Source organism: Leopardus geoffroyi, chromosome A2 (assembly GCF_018350155.1).
Source record: "Leopardus geoffroyi isolate Oge1 chromosome A2, O.geoffroyi_Oge1_pat1.0, whole genome shotgun sequence".
Classification (NCBI taxonomy): domain Eukaryota; kingdom Metazoa; phylum Chordata; class Mammalia; order Carnivora; family Felidae; genus Leopardus; species Leopardus geoffroyi.
In genome coordinates, this window is record NC_059331.1 from 157491482 (window position 1) to 157514413 (window position 22932).

At 40.2% G+C, this 22932-nt stretch overlaps 2 protein-coding genes across 2 annotated transcripts; both read left to right on the top strand.

The window, feature by feature from the left end:
• The first annotated feature begins 665 nt into the window (after positions 1–665).
• On the top strand, positions 666–8155 carry LOC123607040 (prolactin induced protein). Its single transcript, XM_045496002.1, has 4 exons — positions 666–817; positions 2856–2964; positions 7266–7380; positions 7931–8155. The coding sequence occupies exons 1-4, from the start codon at positions 723–725 to the stop codon at positions 8053–8055; spliced, it is 444 nt and encodes a 147-aa protein (XP_045351958.1). The 5' UTR covers positions 666–722; the 3' UTR covers positions 8056–8155.
• Positions 8156–18778: 10623 nt separating this feature from the next.
• Positions 18779–22084, top strand: LOC123607295 (taste receptor type 2 member 39-like). The gene is given in 3 exon segments (XM_045496411.1): positions 18779–18928; positions 18930–19152; positions 19155–22084. Coding segments are annotated over 3 exon segments (1035 nt in total). The 3' UTR covers positions 19817–22084.
• Positions 22085–22932: the final 848 nt, after the last annotated feature.

Genomic DNA, 22932 nt, shown 5'->3' on the forward strand with positions numbered 1-22932 from the left:
TTCTCAAATAGAACCAATAGAGTGTGTGTGTGTGTGTGTGTGTGTGTGTGTGTGTGTGTGTGTGTGTGTTACAGTCTCTGAAATTAAGGACTCAACAATCACACACATCTTCATGTCACCCAGTTATATGGCCTTAATTACCCATCATCCAGAGCAGCCCACCTCTAGTTTTCTCCTCTCTTATGATTGGTGGTAACCCCCTAGGAGAACCCTAATCACCCTAGCAGCCCTACAAAATTTTTTGAAGAACATCTCCTCTTGAACTTACCATAAGGGGATAGCAAAAGTTTTCTACAGCTGTGATCTGAAACCTGCTACCCACAGCTGGGCTCTCTGCCTCTAGAGACTAGGGGAGCAGACTGTAGCTAAAGCTACATACAGCAGGCATATGATTATGAGGGAAAAAGAAACATTTGCATAAGAGGGAAGAGCTTTTGAGGTCTTTTGAGGTCCTGGACACTCTGTGAAATTCTGACATACCAAGTAAACGAGGAAGGATAATCTCTTTTCTCAGACACTAACACTATAGACGAATGTTGACTTTTTCCATAGGAAAACAAACTTCAGCTCAACAAGGAAAGATCATGAGTGGGAAGGGTATTTGGGTAGTTGACCACAGGGATCCGCTTGGCAGCTCTCTCACTTGCTTGATCTGCATATAAGGAGTATGCTGGGCACCTGGGACTGTGTTCTCTAAGACGTCACATTCTGTCTCCTCCACCATGCACTTTCTCCAGCTCCTGTTCAGAGCCAGCTCTGCTGCCCTGCTCCTGGTTCTCTGTCTGCAGCTGGGGACCAACAAAGCTCAGGAAAACACGTGAGCCAAGCCTTTCTCTTCCTCACAAAAATCCTTTCAGGGAAGGATCTTATCTTAGCCTGAAAATCTCTACATCCTTTCCTGAAAACTTTTCAACTTTCCAGAACTCTGGTCCCAGACCCCAGTTTAGGGGTCTCCTAAACCCCATTTCAAGTTCCACTTCTCTCCTCTTAGGAAGTCTCATAAACTATACTCATATTTCCACTGGGTTCTTCTAGGTTGTCCATGGAAATAAGTCTCCCAGTGTGCATATAGGCTATAAGTAACAATCAGTCTTGCTCTATGGCTCTGATCCACATCCTGTCCATAGTCTACACCTTTGTCAGATTTCTGGTCAGTAAACTTTACATTCTCACACCTTGCCTCCTAGAACAGCAGGTTTAGCAAGTCTGTGAGTTCTAGCGATAGCTTTAAGCAATGTTGGTAGGACTCACTAAAGGATCAGAGGCTCTGATCACTGATCCTTGACCCCATGGTCCAAGGTTGAGCCAGCCAAGCAGCTTAGACATTCTTCCTATTCTGAAGCTCAAAGAAAAAAGCAAGTACACACTCACCCACCACCTACACTAGGACCTGGGAACACAGGCTCAGAAGCCAAATCATTGAGGGTACATATTTGAAGGAAGCAGGAAAACTGGGGGAAATGAAGTAGGAAATGGAGCCAGAGTCTGGGAGAAGCAGGGACACTCAGCAAATCTAGGGGGTTTTCTCAACAAGAACAGGGTTTTGAATGCTGGGTTTTGGGATTGTGATTCTGATGGTACCCTCTGTGGCACAACCAGATGTCCTGTCCTGGAGTAAAACATTCAGAGTTTTAACAAGTTGGTAGAATGGAGCCCAATGTCCTAAGAAATTTTGAATGGGGACAGGTTCAGACACAGATATCACCCCATGTAGCCCTTAGGGGGCAGCAAGTTGGTGAAATAAGCTGTACTAATTAGGGTGATCAGAATTCCCGTCTGCCCAGAAATTTCTCAGTGTTAGCACTAAAAGGCTGTCATCCCAGGAAGCTCCTCACTCCTGGACAAGCTGATCTGATCACTCACTCTAGCTAAGCTGGTCATCTTATCACTCCTAAATTCATTTACAAATGAGAGGAATTTTGGAGGAATTTTGGAATTTCTGTACACTGAGCACTAGAGCAACTGGCACAAGATATGCAATATCTCCAAAATCTGAGATGCTTTACCCTAGGAAAATGGGACTGTGAAGCATTGTAGCCAAAACCGTAAATTCCCTCCTGTCCCACCAATACCAAGGAGTTCAGCCAGGAGTTTCTGGGAGAAAGAAAGTAACTCTCCTAGTCTTGAACCCAGGTCTCCCTGATGAAGAAATCCTTGACTTCTCTCTGCTTCCATTTCCTTTTCCCATCAGATTGTGATATGTGGCTTAAAAGTAGGGTGGCATCTAAAGGCCTCAAACATGGCCATATGTCCAAATTCTCTGCAGTGCTAAAGAAATACAAATACCTAGGCCCCACCAGGAATCAAAGAAGGATGATCTCAAGGATGACTCTAAAAATTCCTCCAGTGCATTGAGATGTTTTTGGTTTAACACGATTCTGTTGACATGGAATTTTCTAGTAATGATGACTTGAGCCTCCCCCACCCCACATTAGTGGACAGTCAACAGAACCTGAAGGATTTTATTAAGAAATGGCATGTAATATTATACTTTTATTCCTTTTTTTTAATTCATTTTTTTGTCAGTGGAAAGAAAGACAATGCTCAATTTTAAATAAAGCATCAAAGCTGCTATATTAAACAAAACAAAGTCTTGTAGAAAACAACCAAAGCAAACAAGGATCAAAAATTTCCAGGGGTTCTTCATTATTGCACTATATGCTAAGTAACTTGGATGTAAATTAAAAAATTAAAATTAAAAAAAGTCCAGGGGTTCTGATGCTCAGCAACTGATTCAGCTCTCATTATCCCCTTTGCTTTACACCTTCCCTGTTGCTTACGCTCTGCTCATTGTGTGCTCCTCTCGTGCACGGGACAGATCTCTGATCTCTACCCTCCTTCCCTATTCCCCAAAGCGGTCGAAAAGTGATAAAAATGGAGGTACAGATGCCCCGCAGAGCAAACGCAAGTGAAGAAATCACTGTGAAGATGAATGTTAAAACAGAATTGCGAGAATGTATGGTGGTAAGTAGAGGCCTGGGGTAGGGGGTGAACTCAAGACAAATCTGACTCCTTAGTTATGAATACAATTAGATTAATCTCTCACTTTAATATCATGCATTATACTTAATATGAACTGCAATCCTCATGCTCCCAATTCTCATATATACTTGATCCTCAGAACAATCATCAGACCTCGGGGCAGATTACTATTCTCATTTTACAGATAAAGGAATCCGATCCTGAGGTGTAGGAAGGAAGAGAAGGAAAGAAGGAATGGGTAGTGAAGAAAAACACAGCTAAGAGGGAGAAGAGAGGAAAAGCTTATGAGCTGGGAGAGAAATGGTAAGAGTTCCTCCAAGGTCCGGAAGATGATTGTTTGAGAGGAGAGGTGGGGATAGGGGGTTCTCACAAGGAAAATTGCAACCCCATCCAGTGCATTGAGGCAGGTGGGCAGAAGAGATATGTTGCACAGAACACAAGGGATAAGATTTGCTCCTTGGCAGTGAACTCTGAGCAAAGGCTGCGTTGACCCCCCTCCCTCTGCCCTTTTGCTCTATCGTCTTCACTCCTGTTCCAGCCTCCTCTCCCCAACAAGGAGCCCACGCTGTCTTCTCCCCTTTCTCCAATTCGCAGTTGTGGGAGGGAGGTCCAATCCCTTTATTACATCAGAGGTTTTCAAATGGAAATGAGCATAAGTCTCACCTGTGCCTTATCACCAGCTGCTCTGGGCCACAAGGAGAAGGGACCCGTGCAGGTTTAGGGCTTTTCCCCAGGGAAGAGTGTGTCCTTCTCTTCCCTGCCAGCGGTCTCCTCTCGTGTTGTCCCCCACACGCAATCTGCCCCTTGTTAGCTACCTCTGTTCTATGGCCAAAACCCAGGCGTTTCTCCCCTGCCTCCTTCTAGAAGTACACTCTCTCAGGCAGCACATGCATGAGTTTCCTAACTCAAATTAGATTTAAGTACAATGATTAAAAAGAAAACAGAATTGGAAGCATGAGAATTGTTATTCCTTAAAATATATTCCAGAAATGGCCCCATATCTGTAAAAGAAAGATTTCTGATCACTGAGCAAAGAACAACATGGCTGCTTTGTCAAATTTGTCTGTTCACAGTCCCAGAATGTGAATACTGCATGTTAGCTGGGGGTGGGAGGGAGGCCACATCATAATTTCTCAATTCTGTGTTTTGTTTATCATAACGACTGATGACAAAAAGAATGAGAATGTATGCATAAAGGTCTTGTGATAATGGTAGTTCCTGGTAATGATAGATAATGAAAGTCTGTTTCCACCCCTGAAAAAGTGATAGGTGTAAAAAAATGTGCTTAATCAACAAAATCACACATGAAATAATTTTGTGCTACTGTGATTCATAGGACTATGTTTTAAGAACAATGCTAATACATACAGAGAAAGACAGATACCATGTGTTTTCATTCTTATGTGGGTCCTGAGAAACTTAACAGAAGACCATGGGGGAGGGGAAGGGGGAAAAACGTTACAGAGAGGGAAGGAGAGAAACATTAAGAGACTCTTAAAAACTGAGAATAAACTGAGGGGTGGGGGGTAGGGGAAAGTGGGTGATGGGCATTGAGGAGGGCACCTGTTGGGATGAGCATTGGGTATTGGATGGAAACCAATTTGACAATAAATTTCATATTAAAAAATAATAAATAAAATAATAAAAGAACAATTTTTTAAAATAATTTTTTAATGTTTATTCATTTTTCAGAGAGAGAGAGAATGCAAGTGGGGTAAGGACAGAGAGAGAGGGAGACCCAGAATCCAAAGCAGGCTCCAGGCTCTGGGCTGTCACCACAGAGCCTGACACAGGGCTCGAACTCAGGAACCAAGAGATCATGACCTGAGCCAAAGTCAGATGCTCAACCAACTGAGTCACCTAGGCGCCCAGGCAATCTTTTTAAAACCTACCCAAGTACAAGGAATCTCATAGAATACATTGCAAATTAGAAAGAATTTTGTTAGTTCTGGTCAACCAATTTTTATTTGTAGCTTCCAATATAAAAAAAATGTCTGGCTACAGAAACATCTTCAGATTTTTTTTAATTTAGGAAAATATAATTTTTATGTGTGAAGATTCTAATACCTAATCTTCATTTTCTAACAATTATAATGTTTTGCAAGTAAATTTTTGATCAAGTGAGGTATTAGGATCACAAATTTAAAATTAAAATAGATTATACCCTCAATCATGAATATAAAGATTATATAATCTTTTAAGGTTGAAGAGAACTTGTAGCAAACCACAGTGCTTTGCTTAAACATTTGTGGTATGGAAGTGCCTGGGTGGCTCAGTCAGTTAAGCGTCGGACTTCAGCTCAGGTCATGATCTCATGCTTCATGGGTTTGAGCCTCTCGTGGGGCTCTGTGCTGACAGCTCAGAGCCTGGAGCCTGCTTCGGATTCTGTCGCCCTCTCTGCCCCTCTCCACTCACACTGGCTCTCTCTCTCTCTCTCTCTCTCTCTCTCTTTCTTTCTCTCTCTCAAAAACTGAATAAACATAAAAAAAAATTAAACATTTGTGGTATGGACCATTTTGTTGATCTCTTGAAGTCTAGGGAATGCTTATGAGGAAATTACTTTTAAATGTGTGAATAGGGGCACTTGGTTTGGCTCAGTCAGTTGAGCATCTGATTCTAGACATTAGCTCAGGTTGCAGTCCTGGGGTCGTGGAACTGAGCCCTGCATGGGGCTCCATGCTGAGTGTGGAGCCTGCTTGGGATTATTTCTCTCTCTCCTCTTGCCCCTCTCCCTGGCTGGTGTGCTTGCTCTCTCTCTCTCTCTCTCTCTCTCTCAAAAAAAAATAATAAATAAATAAATGTGTAAATAAAATGCAGTGGACTACACAGGAAAACTACCATATTAAAAAGCAAGTGATAATGATTATTAAAAATAAACTTTTGATACGGTACTGTTTACTTTATTGACATATTAGCTAAAAAGGCAATACATTTAAAATATAGACAAGTTAAAATTTATCTTATAAAGATGATCTACATAACGGTTCTTGTTGCTCAGCCTGAATAAGTAGCTCCAACTGTACATTGATTTTGACAAGTGAATTCCAGTGGCCTCGATTTTTTGTTTTGAATATTCAAGTTTTGACAATTCTGACTCATTAGGATAAACTGTTGTAAATGTCATAAGAGATAAACCCCCAGCAAGAGTAGTTTCTTGAAAGAAATGCCAGGATCTCCAAAATATTCTGAGTAAAATTCCAATGGGGAGAAAGCTGGAGCTCACCATTTAGAGCTGACAAGCTATTTAGTGCACAGTTTCCAGTTACCTGGGCAAGCTTCAGGAGTCGGGCAGATGGCCCCGGCCATGACCATGCAACCCTGTGATATAATGTCCCTGTGTTCAAGGTAGTGATGCATACAGATAATAGTTTGAGATATATAAACCTGTAAAATGGTATGAACACATCTATGTTTCCCTTCATGATAAAATCACACACACTGCAAATGCCACTGAGGATCATTGATGACATAGTGGGAGGAATGTTCAATTTCAGTGAGAGGTTAACGAAATAAAGATACAATTTATTTCCATCTGAGTTCACAGACTCCGTGAATTCTATCCACAGACCCCCCTGGGTCTGTGGACTCCAGGGTAACACCCCTTGCTGAACACTAACCAGACAAAAGCTTCCTGGCGCTGCTGAAACTTATATATCAAGTTGTAAAGCCCTCTCAAGTTAAAAAAGGAAAAAGAAAATTTACCTTCAAGATTTCATCCGTTTATCTAACAGCCAAGTCTGGTAGGTGACTGTTTTCCTCTCACAACTGAGGAAAGAGAGACTGAGAGATGTCACTTCAATCATCAAAGGTCACAGAGTTGGGAGGAGCAGAGTTCCAGGAGCAAGGTCCGGTTTTGGCCTCCACACCCAAGATCCAAGCTGTGGTAGCAGGCCATTCCTGAAAGCGCTAGCCAGGAAACCACAGCAAGCGTGCTCCTCAGATGAAGGCTGCCTCAGAATGAGTTCTCCTTGCCCTGTCAATTCACTTACCTCTTCCCTTCGGAGCCCAGACCCATAGCACTAAAGCAGGACATGTTGCCAGAAAACCTTCTGACCCAGGCTTTAGCTCCTGAAAATGATAGACAAAAGAGGACTCCCCAGTGCTTCTGGTCTACATCTGTCCCTGCTCTTTGTGCATGAAAGATGTTATCCTCCTCCTCCTCCTCCTCCTCCTCCTCCTCTCCTGCCTCCTCCTCTTCCTCTTTCATGCTCTCTTGTCTTTCTTTCCCTTTCCCACTCCCCAGACTAACACTGGGTCCTCTCTGCCCACTTCTTCCTCCCCAGATTACATCTTACCTCAGAAGCAACATTACAATCGAAGGTCCTTTTAACTATCGTTTCACTGCCTGCCTCTGTGAGAATGCTCCAAGAAATTTCTACTGGGACTTTCACATCAATGGTAAGTATAGGGTGGGGCACCTGGGTGGCTCAGTCGGTTGAGTGTCCGACTTGGGCTCAGGTCACGATCTCACTGTTTGTGGGTTCAAGCCCCGCATCGGGCTCTGTGCTGACAGCTCAGAGCCTGGACCCTGCTTTAGATTCTGTGTCTCCCTCTTTCTCTGTTCCTCCCCTACTCATGCTCTGTCTCTCTCTCAAAAATAAATAAACATTAAAAATTTTTTAAAAATAGTAAGCATAGGGGTCATCCAAGTGAAGAACTATCTACTAGGGTAGGGAAACCATAAAGAGAAATGTTACTCTAGATATGAAACAGAATGTCAGGGCAGGGTGGAGGGAAAGGAGGGAAGGAAAAGGGAGAGTGGATGGGGACTATGCCCAGGTCTGAAAGGTGAGGGGTTGTATGAGAAAATCTAACAAGGGAGATAGATTTGCAGATGACTGGGGGGAAACTGGGTCCCAGTAGAGAGGCTCCTGAAACTAGTAAAAAAAGCCAGAAAACTGGGGGTTACAGTGTTATCAGAAAAGATCTTTGTCCTTGTCTCTTTCAGAAACTGCAAAAATAGCAGCAGTGGCCCACATTACTGCACAACTAGGTATCTGCCCCAACAATGAGGCAGTGGTGCCCTTGGAACCAAAATATATTTATACCATTGGGACCATAACCGTAGGCTGATCTTGGTGGAAGCCCTTGTCTGCCCCCGAGGATGGTTCCTCTACAGAAATTGGGCTGGAGAATCTGTTGTGGTCTGTAAAATAAACTTCTCATAAGCTTCTCTGTGTTCTGTGTCTTCCCTTCCAAATCTGTCCCAGAGGAGCCTCGGAGCACCCAGAATATCTGGAATAATAAAGAATTTTTTTTTTTTTTTAATGAAGAAGGGAGAGACACCTGGGTGGCTCAGTTGATTAAGCATCCAATTTCAGCTCAGGTCACGATCTTGCAGTTTGTGGGTTTGAGCCCCTCATGGGGCTATCTGCTGTCAGTGCAGACTCTGCTTTGGATTCTGTCTCCCTCTCTCTCTGCCCTCCCCTCAGTGCATGCTCTTTCTTTCTCAAAAATTAGTAAACATTTAAAAAAAAAAAAGAGGTGCGCCTGGGTGGTTCAGTCAGCTGAGTGTCTGACTCTTGATTTCAGCTCAGATCATGATTTCACAGTTCATGAGATTGAGCCCCACATTGGGCTCTATACTGGCAGCATGGAGCCTGCTTGGGATCTTGGGATTCTCTCTCTCTCTCTTTCATTCTCTCTCTCTCTCTCTCACACACACACACATACACAAAATAAATAAATAAACAAACATACAAACATTTTTTTAAAAAAGATAAAAGATAAAAAGAAAGAAGGGAATGCCCCTCTACTTTTTACTTCAATTCAAGAGACTAGTGAAACATGTGGCAGTTTCTGTGGTAGGAAACAGAAACCAAAGGAAGAAAATGTTCCTGTGAAATGCTGTGATAGTTACTGCCGAAAAGAATCTGCTCAAAGTTTTTGGGTTCCCCCCCGAAAGGCTCTACTCATAGCAAAACAACTCTGAAAAGCATGAACAAATTCAGAAGATTCAATTTCAAAATCTATTACACAGTTACAATAATTGGTAGTAGGAAACAATCAACAAAACTAAAAGACAGCCTATGGAATGGGAGAAGATATTTGCAAATGACATATCAGATAAAAGGTTAGTATCCAAAATCTATAAAGAACTATCAAACTCAACACCCACAAACAAATAATCCAGTGAAGAAATGGGCAAAACACATGAACAGACACTTTACCAAAGAAGACATCCAGATGGCTAACAGACACATGAAAAGATGCTCAACATCACTCATCATCAGGGAAATATAAATCAAAATCACAATGAGATACTACCTCACACCTGGCAGAATAGCTAATATTAACAACTCAGGAAACAACAGATGTTGGCGAGGATGCAGAGAAAGGGGAACCCTCTTGCACTGTTGGTGAGAATGCAAACTGGGGCAGCCACTCTGGAAAACAGTGTGGAGGTTCCTCAAAAAATTAAAAATAGAACTATCCTACGATCCAGCAATTGCACTATTAGGTATATACCCACAGGATACAAAAAAGCTGTTGCAAAGGGGGACATGCACCCCAATGTTTATAGCAACACTATCAACAATACCCAAAATATGGAAAGAGCCCAAATGTCCATCAACTGATGAATGGATAAAGAAGATGTGGTATATATATACAATGGACTATTACTCAGTGATCAAAAAGAATGAAATCTTGCCATTTGCAACAACATAGATGGAACTAGAATGTGTTGTACTAACCGAAATAAGACAGAGAAAGAAAAATGTCATATGATTTCACTCACGTATGGAATTTAAGAAACAAAACAGATCAGCACAAGGAAAAGGAAAGAAAATAAGATAAAAACAGACAGAAAGGCAAACCATAAGAGACTCTTAAATACAGAGAAGAAACTAAGGGTTGCTGGGGGGGGTGGTGGGTGATGGGCTAACTGGGTGATGGGTACTAAGGAGGGCACCTGTTGGGATGAGCACTGAGTGTTATATGTAAGTGATGAATCACTAAATCTACTCCTGAAACCATTACTACACTATATATTAACTAACTTGAATTAAATAAATTTTTTAAATGAAAAAAAAAAATTGGTGGTGTTATTCACAAAAAGACACATAGATCAATGGAACAGAAGAGACAGTTGAAAAGTAGACCCACTTAAATATAGACAACTGATTTTTTACAAGGTCACCAAGGCAAGCCGATAAAGAAAGGATACTTCTATCAATAAATGGTTCTGGAACAACTGGTTATCCACATGCAAAACAAAACAAAACAAAATACCTAATACCTTGACACATTCCTCACAGTTCATACAAAAGTTAAATTGGAATGGGTCATGGACCTAAATATAAAAGATCAAATTATACAACTTCTCAAAGAAAACAAGAGAAAGTTTTTGTGACCTTGGATCTGGCAGAGAGTTGTTCAATATAACAGCAAAAGCACAGTCCATTCAAGAAAAATTGATAAATTGAAACTTATAAAAGTATCAAACTTTCATTCTGTAGAAGACATTGTTAACAGAATAAAAGCAAGCCATGGGCTAAGAGAAAATACAGTAAAACCTTGGATTGCAAGTAACTTGTTCTGCAAGTGTTCTGTAAGACGAGCAACCATTTCTAATAAATTTTAACTTGGTAAAAGAGCGATGTCTTGCAATATGAGTAGTACATGATGCAGAGTATCACATGATCACAACTGAGCCAATGGTTCTTTTCTCTCTCTCTCTCAATCTCTTGTTGTGAGATTGTGGGTGATCAGCTCCCATGCTGGGATGCTCGGTCTCAGGCCATGGTGTTTGGCAGAAATCAGTGATTTATCAGAATGTTGGAAGTTTCCCACAACTGGCACTAGTGTATTTTGTCACTTGGCACATATGGACAGTCCTTTGCCTTTCCATACAAGAGTAAGCTTAGGAATGCTTTGCTTCATTCTAGGTCGGGCTGCCTACAGATATAGACCCTTTTCTCTGCCGCCTTATTGCCAGTTACATTAAAAACAGTATATGACTAGGCTTATTACTACTGTACTATATATATATATACTGTACTATATATATATATACTGTACTATATATATATAGTATATATATGTACTATATATAATTATATATATAATTATATAATATATATAATATATAATTATATAATATATACAATTATAATATATATAATATATATAATTATATATTATATAATTAATAATTAATAATTAATTATAATAGATTATATTATATATTATATTATATTAATTATTAATTAATATATTAATATTTATAATATAAATATTATAATATTTAATATTATATTTAAATATTATTATATTTATATTATTTTATTACAGTGTTATGATCATTTTTATATGAATATTTTTGGGTTGTGGAACTAATCATCTGAATTTCCATTATTTCTTATGGGGAAATTAGCTTTGATATACAAGCGCTTTGGATGACAAGCATGTTTCCAGAATTAATTATGCTCACAAACCAAGGTTATACTGTATTTGCAAAGCATACAGGTGATAAAGGACTCATAACTATGATAAAGGATATTAAAAATTTGGGGTGCTTGGATGGCTCAGTCAGTTGAGCAACTCCCAGAGTTCTGGGATTGCACAACATGTCAGGCTCTGCCCTGACAGGGATTCTCTTTCCTTCTCTCTCTGCCCCTCCCCAATTCACATGTGTGTGCACTCTCTCTCTCCCTCTCAAAATAAATAAATAACCTTTAAAAAAAAAGAATTTCAAAAGTTCAACAATAAGCAAACAACTTGATTTTTTCAAACTAGGCAAAAATCTGAGAACATTTTATCAAAGAAGATAAATTTATGTCCAATTAGCCTATAAACAGATGTTCAACACCACTAGTCATTAGGTAAGTGCAAATCAAAATCGCAGTGAAATACCACTATACATCTAAAATGACTAAAACAAAACAAACAAAAACAAACCCCCCAACCTCCCACCCTCCCTACCCACCACCCCCTCCTGCCCCCACACACATAACACTGACAATACTAAGTACTAGGTAAGATGCAGGGCAACTTGAACTCTCACACATTGCTAGTAAAAATGAAAAACAGTACAACTACTCTGGTAAAGAGTTCAGCAGTTTCTTTAAAAGTTAAGAATTTACTGTACAACTCAGAAATCCTACTTTCAGGGATTTGCCCAAGCAAAAAGAAAACTTATACACATGATGTTATTCACCATTGCCAAAAACTGGAAATGTCCTTCAACAAGAGAATGGATAACAAACTGATCTATCCATACGATGTCATACTATTCAACAATAAAAGTGGCTGAACTATAAATTCATTTAAATGGTTACATCTTAACGACATTTTGCAAAGTGAAAGCCAGACCCAAAAGGCTATATACTGTATAAAACCATTTATATGTTATCTGGAGAAAGCAAAAGTATTCAACAGAAAACAAATTAGTGGTTGCTAGGGATTTAGGGGTTGGATTGGAGCAACAAGGATAATTCTAGGGTTGGAGCAGGATGACCGGAACATCCCATAATGCCTGAAAGTAAGAAAACAAAAACAAAAATGGAGTCATATCAAAGACATAAGAGCCTACATGAAAGAGTTCCCAGTTACCAAAAGCTTAACCAATCTGAGCAGCACTATAAATAAAAATAGTATTAGACCGTAACAGAATAAATACAAAGTCCATAAGTATATAGTAACGCAAATTAATGTGTGATTAAATAAATAAATGATGGGAAAGAAAAAACTCTTCCTTACAGAAGAAATCTAATTAATACAAGTAAAAGGAATGAAGAAAATAAAAAATTACAACAGCACAGCAATGTAATAATTGTTGCAGTTGGGGCACCTGAGTGGCTCAGTGGGTTGAGCGTCTGAGTTCGACTCAGGTCATGATCTCACTGTCTGAGTTTGAGCCCTGCGTTGGGCTCTGGGCTGACAGCTCAGAGCCTGGAGCCCACTTCAGATTCTGTCTCCCTCTGTCTGTCCCTCTGCTGCTTGCACTCTGTCTTTCGTGTTGTCTCAAAAATAAATAAACATTAAAAAAAAAATTTTTTTTTAATTGTTGCAGTCAACATCTGCTAATGAATGCTGACATTAGCAGAGAAGGGTTTAAGGAAAAACAAGATATTTGCATAGCTTCAAAGTATCCCCTCCAGAACATTCCTGTGGAGGTTTTCAAATATGTCCACAAATTCTTTGAGATTCCTCCTTCCAGGAAGCAAAGCTTAATTCCTCTCCCCCTGAGTATGGGCCAGATTTAGTGACTCACTTCAAATGAATAGAGTATGAAAAGAAAAGAAAAAAAAAGTAACTTTATGGTGGAGAAAACTGGTAGATGTGATGTTAACCAAGTATTCAAGTTTCCCATCACCGGTAATAAGATGCTGGCAGGGTGTACCCCTTGCAATGAGAAGGGCACCTCACCTCTGGGGTATTCCTCAAAACCCGTAACCCCCCTATAACCACGAGAAAACATGAGATAAACCCAAGCTAAGCACTACTTCACAAAATACCTGACTGGTATGTTTCTTCAAAGCTGTCATGGTCATGAAAGAAAAGGAAAGACCAAGAATCTGTTACAGATTGAAAGAGAATAAAGATACACAATGATTAAACACAAGGTGGTATTCTAGACTGGATCTTGGAACAGGAAAAAGACATCAGTGGAAAACTGAAAAATCCAAACAAAGCCTACAGTATAACTAACAGTATTTGTAACAGTACTAACTTCTTAGTTTTGGTCATTGTGCCACAGTTATGTCAGATGTAAGCATTAGGAGAAGCTGGGCTAGGGGTATAAGTGGGAATTCTCTGTAGTATCTTTACAGTACATCTCTATGTCAAAAACCATTTCAAAATAATAAAGATATAGCAAATAAACTGAACTGCTTGAAGCCATTTTCTCTGTCATTAATGGTTCAACGTCCTCCTGATGAGATTTCTGTGGTTAGACACACACTTGAATACATCCAGGATATATTAAACTAGATTTATCATTTAGGTTCTACTAATTCCACTAGTTCTACTTGAAAAGATCATCTCTTCAGGGCCCCTGGTGGCTCAGTTGGGTAAGTGTCCGACTCTTGGTTTTGGCTCAGATCATGACCTCCTGGCTCCATGATTTCGAGCCCTACATCTGGCTCCACGCTAACAGTGCATAGTCTGCTTGGGATTCTCTCTCTCCTCCTCTCTCCTCCTCTCTCCTCCTCTCTCTCTCTCAAAATAAATAAATAAACTTTAAAGATCATCTCTTCACCTAGAAAAGTTACCTCCCCCCACTTCAGACTGTCCCTGGGAGTTCCTGTCAACAACAATGTTCTTTCCATTGTAGGAAGCAACTCTGCCATTGGCTGTGACAAGCAGAGCTTCTTCTGAGGTGCCTCTCATGATGGCTGTGGCCCCTGCTCCTGCCCACCGCCTCTGTGCGACCCCTGAACACTAGGAAGCCCAGCCACAGGCTGAGGTCATTGCCCCTTCCTCTAACTTATCCCTGCCCATGCCCCCACCCCGTACTCTCTATCTCCCACCAGTGTTCCTCTCACAGTATTAGACCGTAATACAGAGAACTGCTGTGCTCTCACTCAGCCTTGTTATTCACACTCCCACATTCAATTTGGGCATCAAACCTGCAAAAATTCTAGATTTATGGGGTGGTTGAACTGCCTTCTCTGGATGCCAGTCATTAGGAAGAAGTTCTCTGGGCCATTGGTAAGATCACTCATTCGCCAGCAAGTATCGGTACCGCCTCCCAGGGGGTCAGGCACTACAGGTGACAGAGCTGAGAATGAGACACCGTGATTAGCAAAGAAAGGAGGAGAGAATCATCAGCCTCTTAACAGAGCCTGTCCCCTTCCCCCTTACTGTCGGCGACCTGGGTGGGCAGAGCTGGGGAAGAGCCAGTGACAAGAAAAACCTCTTCAAACCAAATCAGAGGTCCTGAGCTGCTTGCACAAGTGTGTGGAAACAAGCAGAGTTGTTTACGACACTGTATTCCAAGGAAATATCTGGAGTTCAAAAACAGGGATTTAAAGACAAGATGGTAAAATCCATAAAAACTTGTCCCAAACAGTTAATCAGGCCAGAAAACCTTCATAAGCTTTTTGCTTTTTTTAAAAAGAGGCCTTAAGTAAGAAGAAAACAAATGTTATGAAGATTTTCAGAGACACCTCACTCACCAACCTTCTCTTTGTTAGAATTACTTGTCATTACTTTAGAGTTATGTTCATTCACGAAAGTCTATTTACTCTGAATCGAGAGGTCAATTTTATCATCATTTGTCCCGTGCATACATTTTAAAATTAGAAATGACCACCCCAATTGTGGTAGAGGTAGAGCCCCTCCCTAAGGAATGTGGTGGGGGCCTTCTCAGAACAAAGGAAGGCAACGTGGCCCAATCAACTCCTATACACGTATGCATAACTCTGACACAACTCTGAAACTTGGACTGGGTTCAGACTATGTGTGTCACCATATATGGGAGACAAAGAAGCAGCAATTGCGCAAAAGGCTACACCCTGCTGCGCTCAGGGCTCGGTTTTTCCGGGTACAAACCCACTGAGCCCATGCTGGCACAACAAATAAAGTGCTTCCTGGAAAAGAAAGCCTCTCGGTCCCGTCTCTCTCTGTGAGAATCCTGCTATACAATGGCCATCTCTTTTAGTTTTAATATTCCAAAATAGATTGAGTGATTCTGGTGCTATTTTTACCCTACTGTTGGTTAGCCTATGTTGTAAAGGAACGGGGAACTTTTCCTTTGTTAAAAAAAAACAAAAACAAAATTCAACCAAGTAAATTTGAAGATCTAACTGGCTTTATTCAACAAGCGATGTATTGGGCAGCACCTCATCTGGCAAGTAGCAAGGCCCTCGAAGAGTTGGACAAAATGGAAGGTTTTATAGGATGGAGGAGGGGCAAGGAAGTTACTAGGGAAAGAAAAGAAAGGATGGCTCCAGGCAAGGTCACTTTCTTTTAGGGAAAAGGGCAGAGGATCTTATCTTGCAGTTTACTTCATCTCTTGGGGGGTACTGAGAGAGTCCCAGTGACAGATTACTTCTTTAGTGCTGGCCAGAAAATTCCAGACAATTAGGGCAATATTTCTGGGGGAGATTGAAATTGCAATTTGATTGAGTATTAAGCCCTGGTTTGGGAACTTGGTCTAAGTGGCATCATTTTGGGCCTGTGGTTTTCTTTCTTTTTAAGTGTATTTATTTATTTTGAGAGAGAGAGAGAGAGAGAGCACAAGCAGGTGATGGGCAGAAAGTAGGAGAGAATCTCAAGCAGACTGCACACTATCAGCACAGAGCCCGATGTGGGGCTTGAACTCACAAACAGTGTGATCATGACCTGAGCAGAGATCAAGAGTTGGACACTTAACAGAGTGAGCCACCCAGATGCCTCCAGTTTTCTTTTTTTAATACCTTCAACCCTCATTTTCGTAGTGTTCTATTTAAATGAAAGGTAAATTTTGTGTAGGCCTTTAAATATTTATATGTAACAAAAGAAGTTTATTATCTGTCAAGTAATTCATTTTGCAAAGAAGTTCTATCTCTTGAAAATTAGTGTCTTCTTGTTTTACCATTGTGATATTGTATATTATGGTATGGTTATGTATATTGTATCATATCATATCATATTATAATAAATACATTTGGTCTTGTTTCTCTAGCAGAGCTCCTAAAACCCTTGGAATTTCCGAAGAGATGAGTGTTAATAAAGGTGTCTTTGGTTATGTTAATGATGTGGCTTTCCAATGGATCGCACATAAGCTGGGGGCGGGCTGCCAGGAGAGCCAATCATGTGATTAGAGGTTTGGAACTTTCAGTCCCACCCCCTGATTTCTAGACGGGGGGGGGGGGGGGGGGGGGGGGGGGGGGGGGGGGGGCGGGTGAGAGTTGACACTATCACTAATGGCTAATGATTTACTCAATCCCGCCTATGTGATGAAGCCTCCATAAAAATCGCACAGGACTGGGTTCAGAGAGCTTCTAGGCTGGTGAACATGTGAGGTGTTTGGAGAGTGGGGCCCCTGGGGAGGGCGTGGACATACTCTGCCTTCTGCGTCTCTTCCACCTGAAGAATCATCCGTAGCCTTTAGCATATCCTTTTATAATAAACTGTTATTAATAAATAATAATAAACAGGCAGTTAGTGTCTGAATTGAGGTAAACTGTAGGACACCCAGCTACTATCACAGAATGGCCTGGTGTGGGGAAAACAAAACAAAACAAAACAAAACAAAACAAAACAAAACCACACACATGTTCGATGACCAGAAGTGTCAGGAGTGAAGTGTTCTGTGTGAGTAGTAAAGAAAGTCTCACAGGTAGAAAGCTAGATTACGCTTTTTTTTAACTCAATTATTCTTCCCTTAAATAGTGAAGGCATCATAAAAGACTACCAGGAAAAAAATGTTACAGTCAAGTCAACCCTGACTTTTGTCTTTGGCGCACACAAAAGGATCCACACATGGGTGTAGGAAATATAAAGAGTGGTAAGAAGATGGACTCTGGAACCAGGTGACCTGAGGTAGAATCTCAACACTGTCTCTTTCTAGATGTGTGACTTGGGACAAGTTATTTAGCCTCAGTTTCCTCATCTGCAAAGTGTAGATAATAAAATACATTCTTCACTGAATTGCTGTGTGGCTTAAATTTGATGAGATATATAAAGTATTTGAACAGTGTCTAGCATACGCACACGCGCGCGCTATACATAGCATACATTGATTTATATATTATATTGATTTTGAATTTATTATTATTATTTCCAATCAGTTCCCTGAGGTCACAAGTGAAACTAAGTTAAATGGTGACTTGGCAGGCAGATGTTCTACTTAACTGGCATTAGTAAAGGCCATGGTTCTCAATACCACGTTAGTGGTTTATAAAGGAACATGTACTCAAGTGAAATAAGTCAGCCAGAGAAAGACAAATGTCATATGATTTTACTCATATGTGGAATTTAATAAACAAAACAGATGAACATAGAGAAAGAGAAGGAAAAATAAGATTAAAAAAAAGAGAGGGAGACAAACTGTAAGAGACTCTTAAATGCAGAGAACAAACTAAGAGTTGCTGGAAGGATATTGAGTGGAGGATGGGCTAAATGGATGATGGGCATTAAGAAGGGCACTTATGGGGTGCCTGGGTGGCTCAGTCGGTTAAGCATCCGACTTCGGCTCAGGTCGTGATCTCGCGGTCCGTGAGTTCAAGCCCCGCGTCGGGCTCTGTGCTGACTGCTCAGAGCCTGGAGCCTGTTTCGGATTCTGTGTCTCCCTCTCTCTCTGACCCTCCCCCATTCATGCTCTGTCTCAAAAATAAATAGACGTTTAAAAAAAAAAAAAAAGAAGGGCACTTGTTGGGGTGAGCACTTGGGTGTTATATGTAAGTGATGAGAATCACTAAATTCTACTTCTAACATCATTATTCCACTATATGTTAACTAGCCTGGATTTAAATAAAATTTAAATTTTTTTTAAAATATACAAAAGATTGGGGCACCTGGGTGGCTCAGTCAGTTGAGCGTCTGACTTCGGCTCAGGTCACGATCTCACGGTTCATGGGTTCAAGCCCCGCATGGGGCTTGACTCTAGTCCTTCCTGGGCCCCATAATTGAACTAAAACCAACAAGTCCAAATGGACATGGAAGAGGATTAGAAAGCAAATCCTTCCATCATTTGCATCCCCAGATTTAGAGCTAAGAATTCTGAGATAAACAAATGGAATGAATTTGGAAATGATGCATCAAAGGCTTCCTCCTATGACATGAATAGTGGGAGCTACTGAGGATCTGCCTATCAAACGCTAGAGAGGCATTTCCTCCAGACACCAAACAGGGGTAACAACTCAGGATGACAAAAACCTGCAATCCTGCAGATAATGAATTTTCACCATTTCACATCCTCTCAATTTTAACAATTACAGGCATTGAATGCATCATTGGTATCATTGCAAATGGGTTCATCATGGCTATAAATATAGCTGAATGGATTAAAAATAAGGCAGTTTCCAATAAGCAGGATCCTGTTTTTCTTGAGTGTATCCAGAATACCTCTCCAAAGCTTCATGATGATAGAAATTACCTTCAGCTCAACATCCCCACATTTTTATAATGAAGATGTTATATATGGTACACTCAAAGTAACTTTCATGTTCTTAAATCATTGTAGCCTCTGGTTTGCTGCCTGGCTCAGCTTCTACTTCGTGAAGATTGCTGATTTCTCCCACCCCTTTTCCTCAAGCTGAAGTGGAGAATTTCCAGGACGGATGCCCTGGTTCTGTGGCTATCAATGTTTATTTCCTTAGGCTACAGTGTACTCTTCTCCAATGACATCAACACCATGTATTTTAACAATTCTTCTATCCCCTCTCCCAACTCCACTAAGAAAAAATACTTCACTGAGACCAATGTGGTCAACCTGGTTCTTCTCTATAACCTGGGGATCTTCATTCCTCTGATCATGTTCATCTTTGCAGCCACCCTGCTGATCATCTCTCTCAAAAGACACACCCTACACATGGAAAGCAATGCCACTGGCTCCAGGGACCCCAGCATGGAGGCTCACATGGGGACCATCAAAGTTACCAGCTACTTTCTCATTCTCTACATTTCCAATGCAGTTGCTCTATTTCTTTATATGTCCAATATCTGTGATGCCAACAGTTCCTGGATTATTTTGTGCAAATTCATCATGGCTGCCTACCCTGCTGGTCACTCCATTCTGCTGATTCAGGACAACCCTGGGTTGAGAAGAGCTTGGAAGCAGCTTCAGCCTCAAGTTCATCTTCACCTAAAAGAGAAGCAGAATACCACAAAACAAGCCCAACCAGCTCTGCCTCCCCCTTACCTAGACCCCTCTCCTCCCACCTCCTTTCTTCCCCAAACCTGATCTGATCCTTCCACCTGATGTGGTTTTTTATATAGAAGGTTAATCTTCATTTCTCTTTTGCTTCTTGGGCACAGTCTTAGCGATGTTTGACATATTCTTTACCTAAGCCTTCTATTTTAGCTCCACTTCCTCTATGTAAAAGCAGCGGTTCTACACATTAGAATCTCTGGGGGAGATTTTTGAAATACCAATGTCCAAACCTGACCCTAAATCAATTAAGTCAGAATTTTTGGTGTTGCAACTTAGATAATTCTTTTTAATTTCTTAAGATGATTGTTTGCCAAAACCTAAAACAAAAAATTTTAAGATGCTCAGCCTGGCTTATATCAGGAAGAAAATTAAGACTACTTTGAGATGTAATTTTTTACCTATTAGATAAGCAAAGATCAAAAAGTTTGGTAACACACTGTGTGTGATCATGGGGACAAGGCAATCTCATAAATTTATGGAAATGTTAATTGCTGCTTCTTTAAGTACAGTTTAGTAATACATTTGAAAGTACATACTTTTATTTGACAATTATACTTGGGGATATTTATTTTATAGATATACTTGAGTACATAAAAATTGACATATGTACCAATTATTTGTTGCAATATTTTACATCCAAATGGCTATATTTATTATTAAATGGAGCCACACTGGGGGTAGCAACTAATGTTGAATCACCAATCTCTAGAACTTAATATTTGAAAAATTCACCACATAAAACTTATTCTACTTTCTCTTCCTATCTGCAAAAAATTAGGTTAAATTTCTCCTGAAATAGAGGAATTGTTTCTTTTTCTTTTCAAGAAGATAGACAGACTCTTCTTTAAAGGTCTCATTTTCTGAACTTCCACGTCCATGGGCTTGTAATATAACATAAATAAAAGCAAAAGAGCAAAATGTAAGAACAACTTTGAAATTTTGAAATTTTCAATCCAAGAGAGAGATGCAATTCAAGACCACTTGAATCTATTCAGGATAGGTTCTGGACTTCAGGCTGCCTCGTTACTCATGTCCTGGAGTGGAAAGGGCTACCATCCTGAGAGAAGAAAGGGTGAACTACCTTCCCCCATTTCATAACCAGACTATAGAACAATCTGTAAACATGGACACCTCGGGGGGAGTCCTCACTGGGCTGAAGATTTAACTGTGCTAGCCAGTACTCCTCACATGTGCCATCCTTAAAACCTACCGGAAAATAAATATGACTTGACACCGTGAAAGTCTTCAGAGAAGGAACACGACTATTTCAGGTGTGAGTGTCAGACATACATCACTATTTGTCATTTAATCCCTATCAAGGATTTTGTTGTTTAAAAAAAAAAAAAGTATTTGATATTCAAAATGATAGCATGCTTCCTTGTACCTTAACAAATGGATTCTGAATAATATACTGGATGAGAAGAAAATTCATAGATGTGCTTTGTAAACATTCTCAGAGGCTTAAGACATTAAGTGAGTGACTATCAAAACACACAGTCATGGGCAGCTGGAAATAGAGCATCAGAGCCATCACCTATGACAAAGTATTGATGGAAATGGTTACATTCCTCATCGAGCAACTCCCAAAACCAAGTAACAGATCATTGGGGAAGTATATATCACATGTCACATGTCACCATTGTTTCTCACTATTTTCTGGTTAATGTGGTGAGATTTATTTTCTTGTGAAATAGCCTGATTGCTACAAAGCTGTCTATTAAAAGCATCTTCCCTCCAATTCTCACATACAGCTTTTTTTAAATGAGATTGTCAATACTTACAAAAACATAACACTATTACTCATTTCTAAATCTCCACCCAAATATTACAGAAGTGAAATTAGAGTTGTTTCAAGATGATTGTCATCATCATCATATCATGATCAACATCATCATATTCAAAGTAATATCAGCTTTTGGCCAACAAATAAGTAAACAAATGCTGAAAAGGTCTTTTGTGAATAGTAAGTCTCCTGCTTCACCCAAAATCTCACTTCCCCAAAGCAACATTTCTATTATTTCTGACTCTAGTTTTTGTGGTGGTTACTTTCATAGCTCCGAACAGGTATACATAGACACGCACATTGTATTATCCATCTGTAAACACCTATTGACTCATCACTGTCAATGGTGAGGACTGAAGTGTCACTTACATTGCCATCAAATGCTGCCCTGTAGTAATTGCATTACTACTTCTGGCTCTGATTCTCATTGCTTTTAAATTATTGAATGATCATTTTAATGTGTCTTTATTTTTGAGAGAGAGAGAGCATGAGTGAGGGACAGGCAGAGAGAGAGGGAGAAAAAGAATCTGAAGCAGGCTCCATACTCTGAGCTGTCAGCACAGAGCCCGATGCGGAGCTCAACTCAGAAACCATGAGATCATGACCTGAGCCGAAGTCAGGCGTTCAACCAACTGAGCCACCAGGAGCCCCTTGAATGATCATTTTAAGTTGCAATGTCTTATTCTACTATTTATAGTCCATGCCTACCAACTCCACATTATATAAAAGGGTATGTTAGTGCCCCTATCCTTCTTTTTACTACTTCTCCCTTTTCCACTTGCTTTTTAAAAAACATTTTTATTTATTTTTGAGAGAGAGAGAGACACAGAGAGAGAGAGAAAGAGAGAGTACAGCAGGGAGGGACAGAGAAAGAGAGGGAGGAAGCGGATCCAGAACAGGCTCCGCGCTGACAGCAGAGAGCCCGATGCAGGGCTCGAACTCAAACTATGAGATCATGACCTGAGCCAAAGTTGAACACTTAACCAACTGAGCCACCCAGGTGACCCCCTTTTCCACATTCTAACTGCTGAAAGCAACATGCTCCTTTCACATTGTCATATGCTATTCTGTAACTATCATTCAGTCTTCTGTGCTTCATCTATGAATTTATTTTAAATGTAGAAGATCAATAAATAGCATTTCTAAATATTGTTAGTAAAACTATTATTACTGGACTCAAGACCAGAAAGTGCTTTTCATTAAGTTCAATGACACAATCCATAAACCCAGGTAAAAGGAGACTGTTTCCAGCATAAAAATCAAAAGCATTTTTTTTTTTACACTCCATCATTTACTCAGCAACATGAAAGAATTTAGTTTGGGTTTATGATAATCCTGCTCAATTGCCTTCCTTTATGTTGTT

Bases quoted from the DNA above. Each gene is read 5' to 3' on its own strand.
- LOC123607040 (XM_045496002.1), top strand. From the start codon at position 723: ATGCACTTTCTCCAGCTCCTGTTCAGAGCCAGCTCTGCTGCCCTGCTC. The intron at 2,965-7,265 runs GTAAGTAGAGGC...CTTCCTCCCCAG, and splicing joins AATTGCGAGAATGTATGGTG to ATTACATCTTACCTCAGAAG. The intron at 7,381-7,930 runs GTAAGTATAGGG...TGTCTCTTTCAG, and splicing joins CTGGGACTTTCACATCAATG to AAACTGCAAAAATAGCAGCA.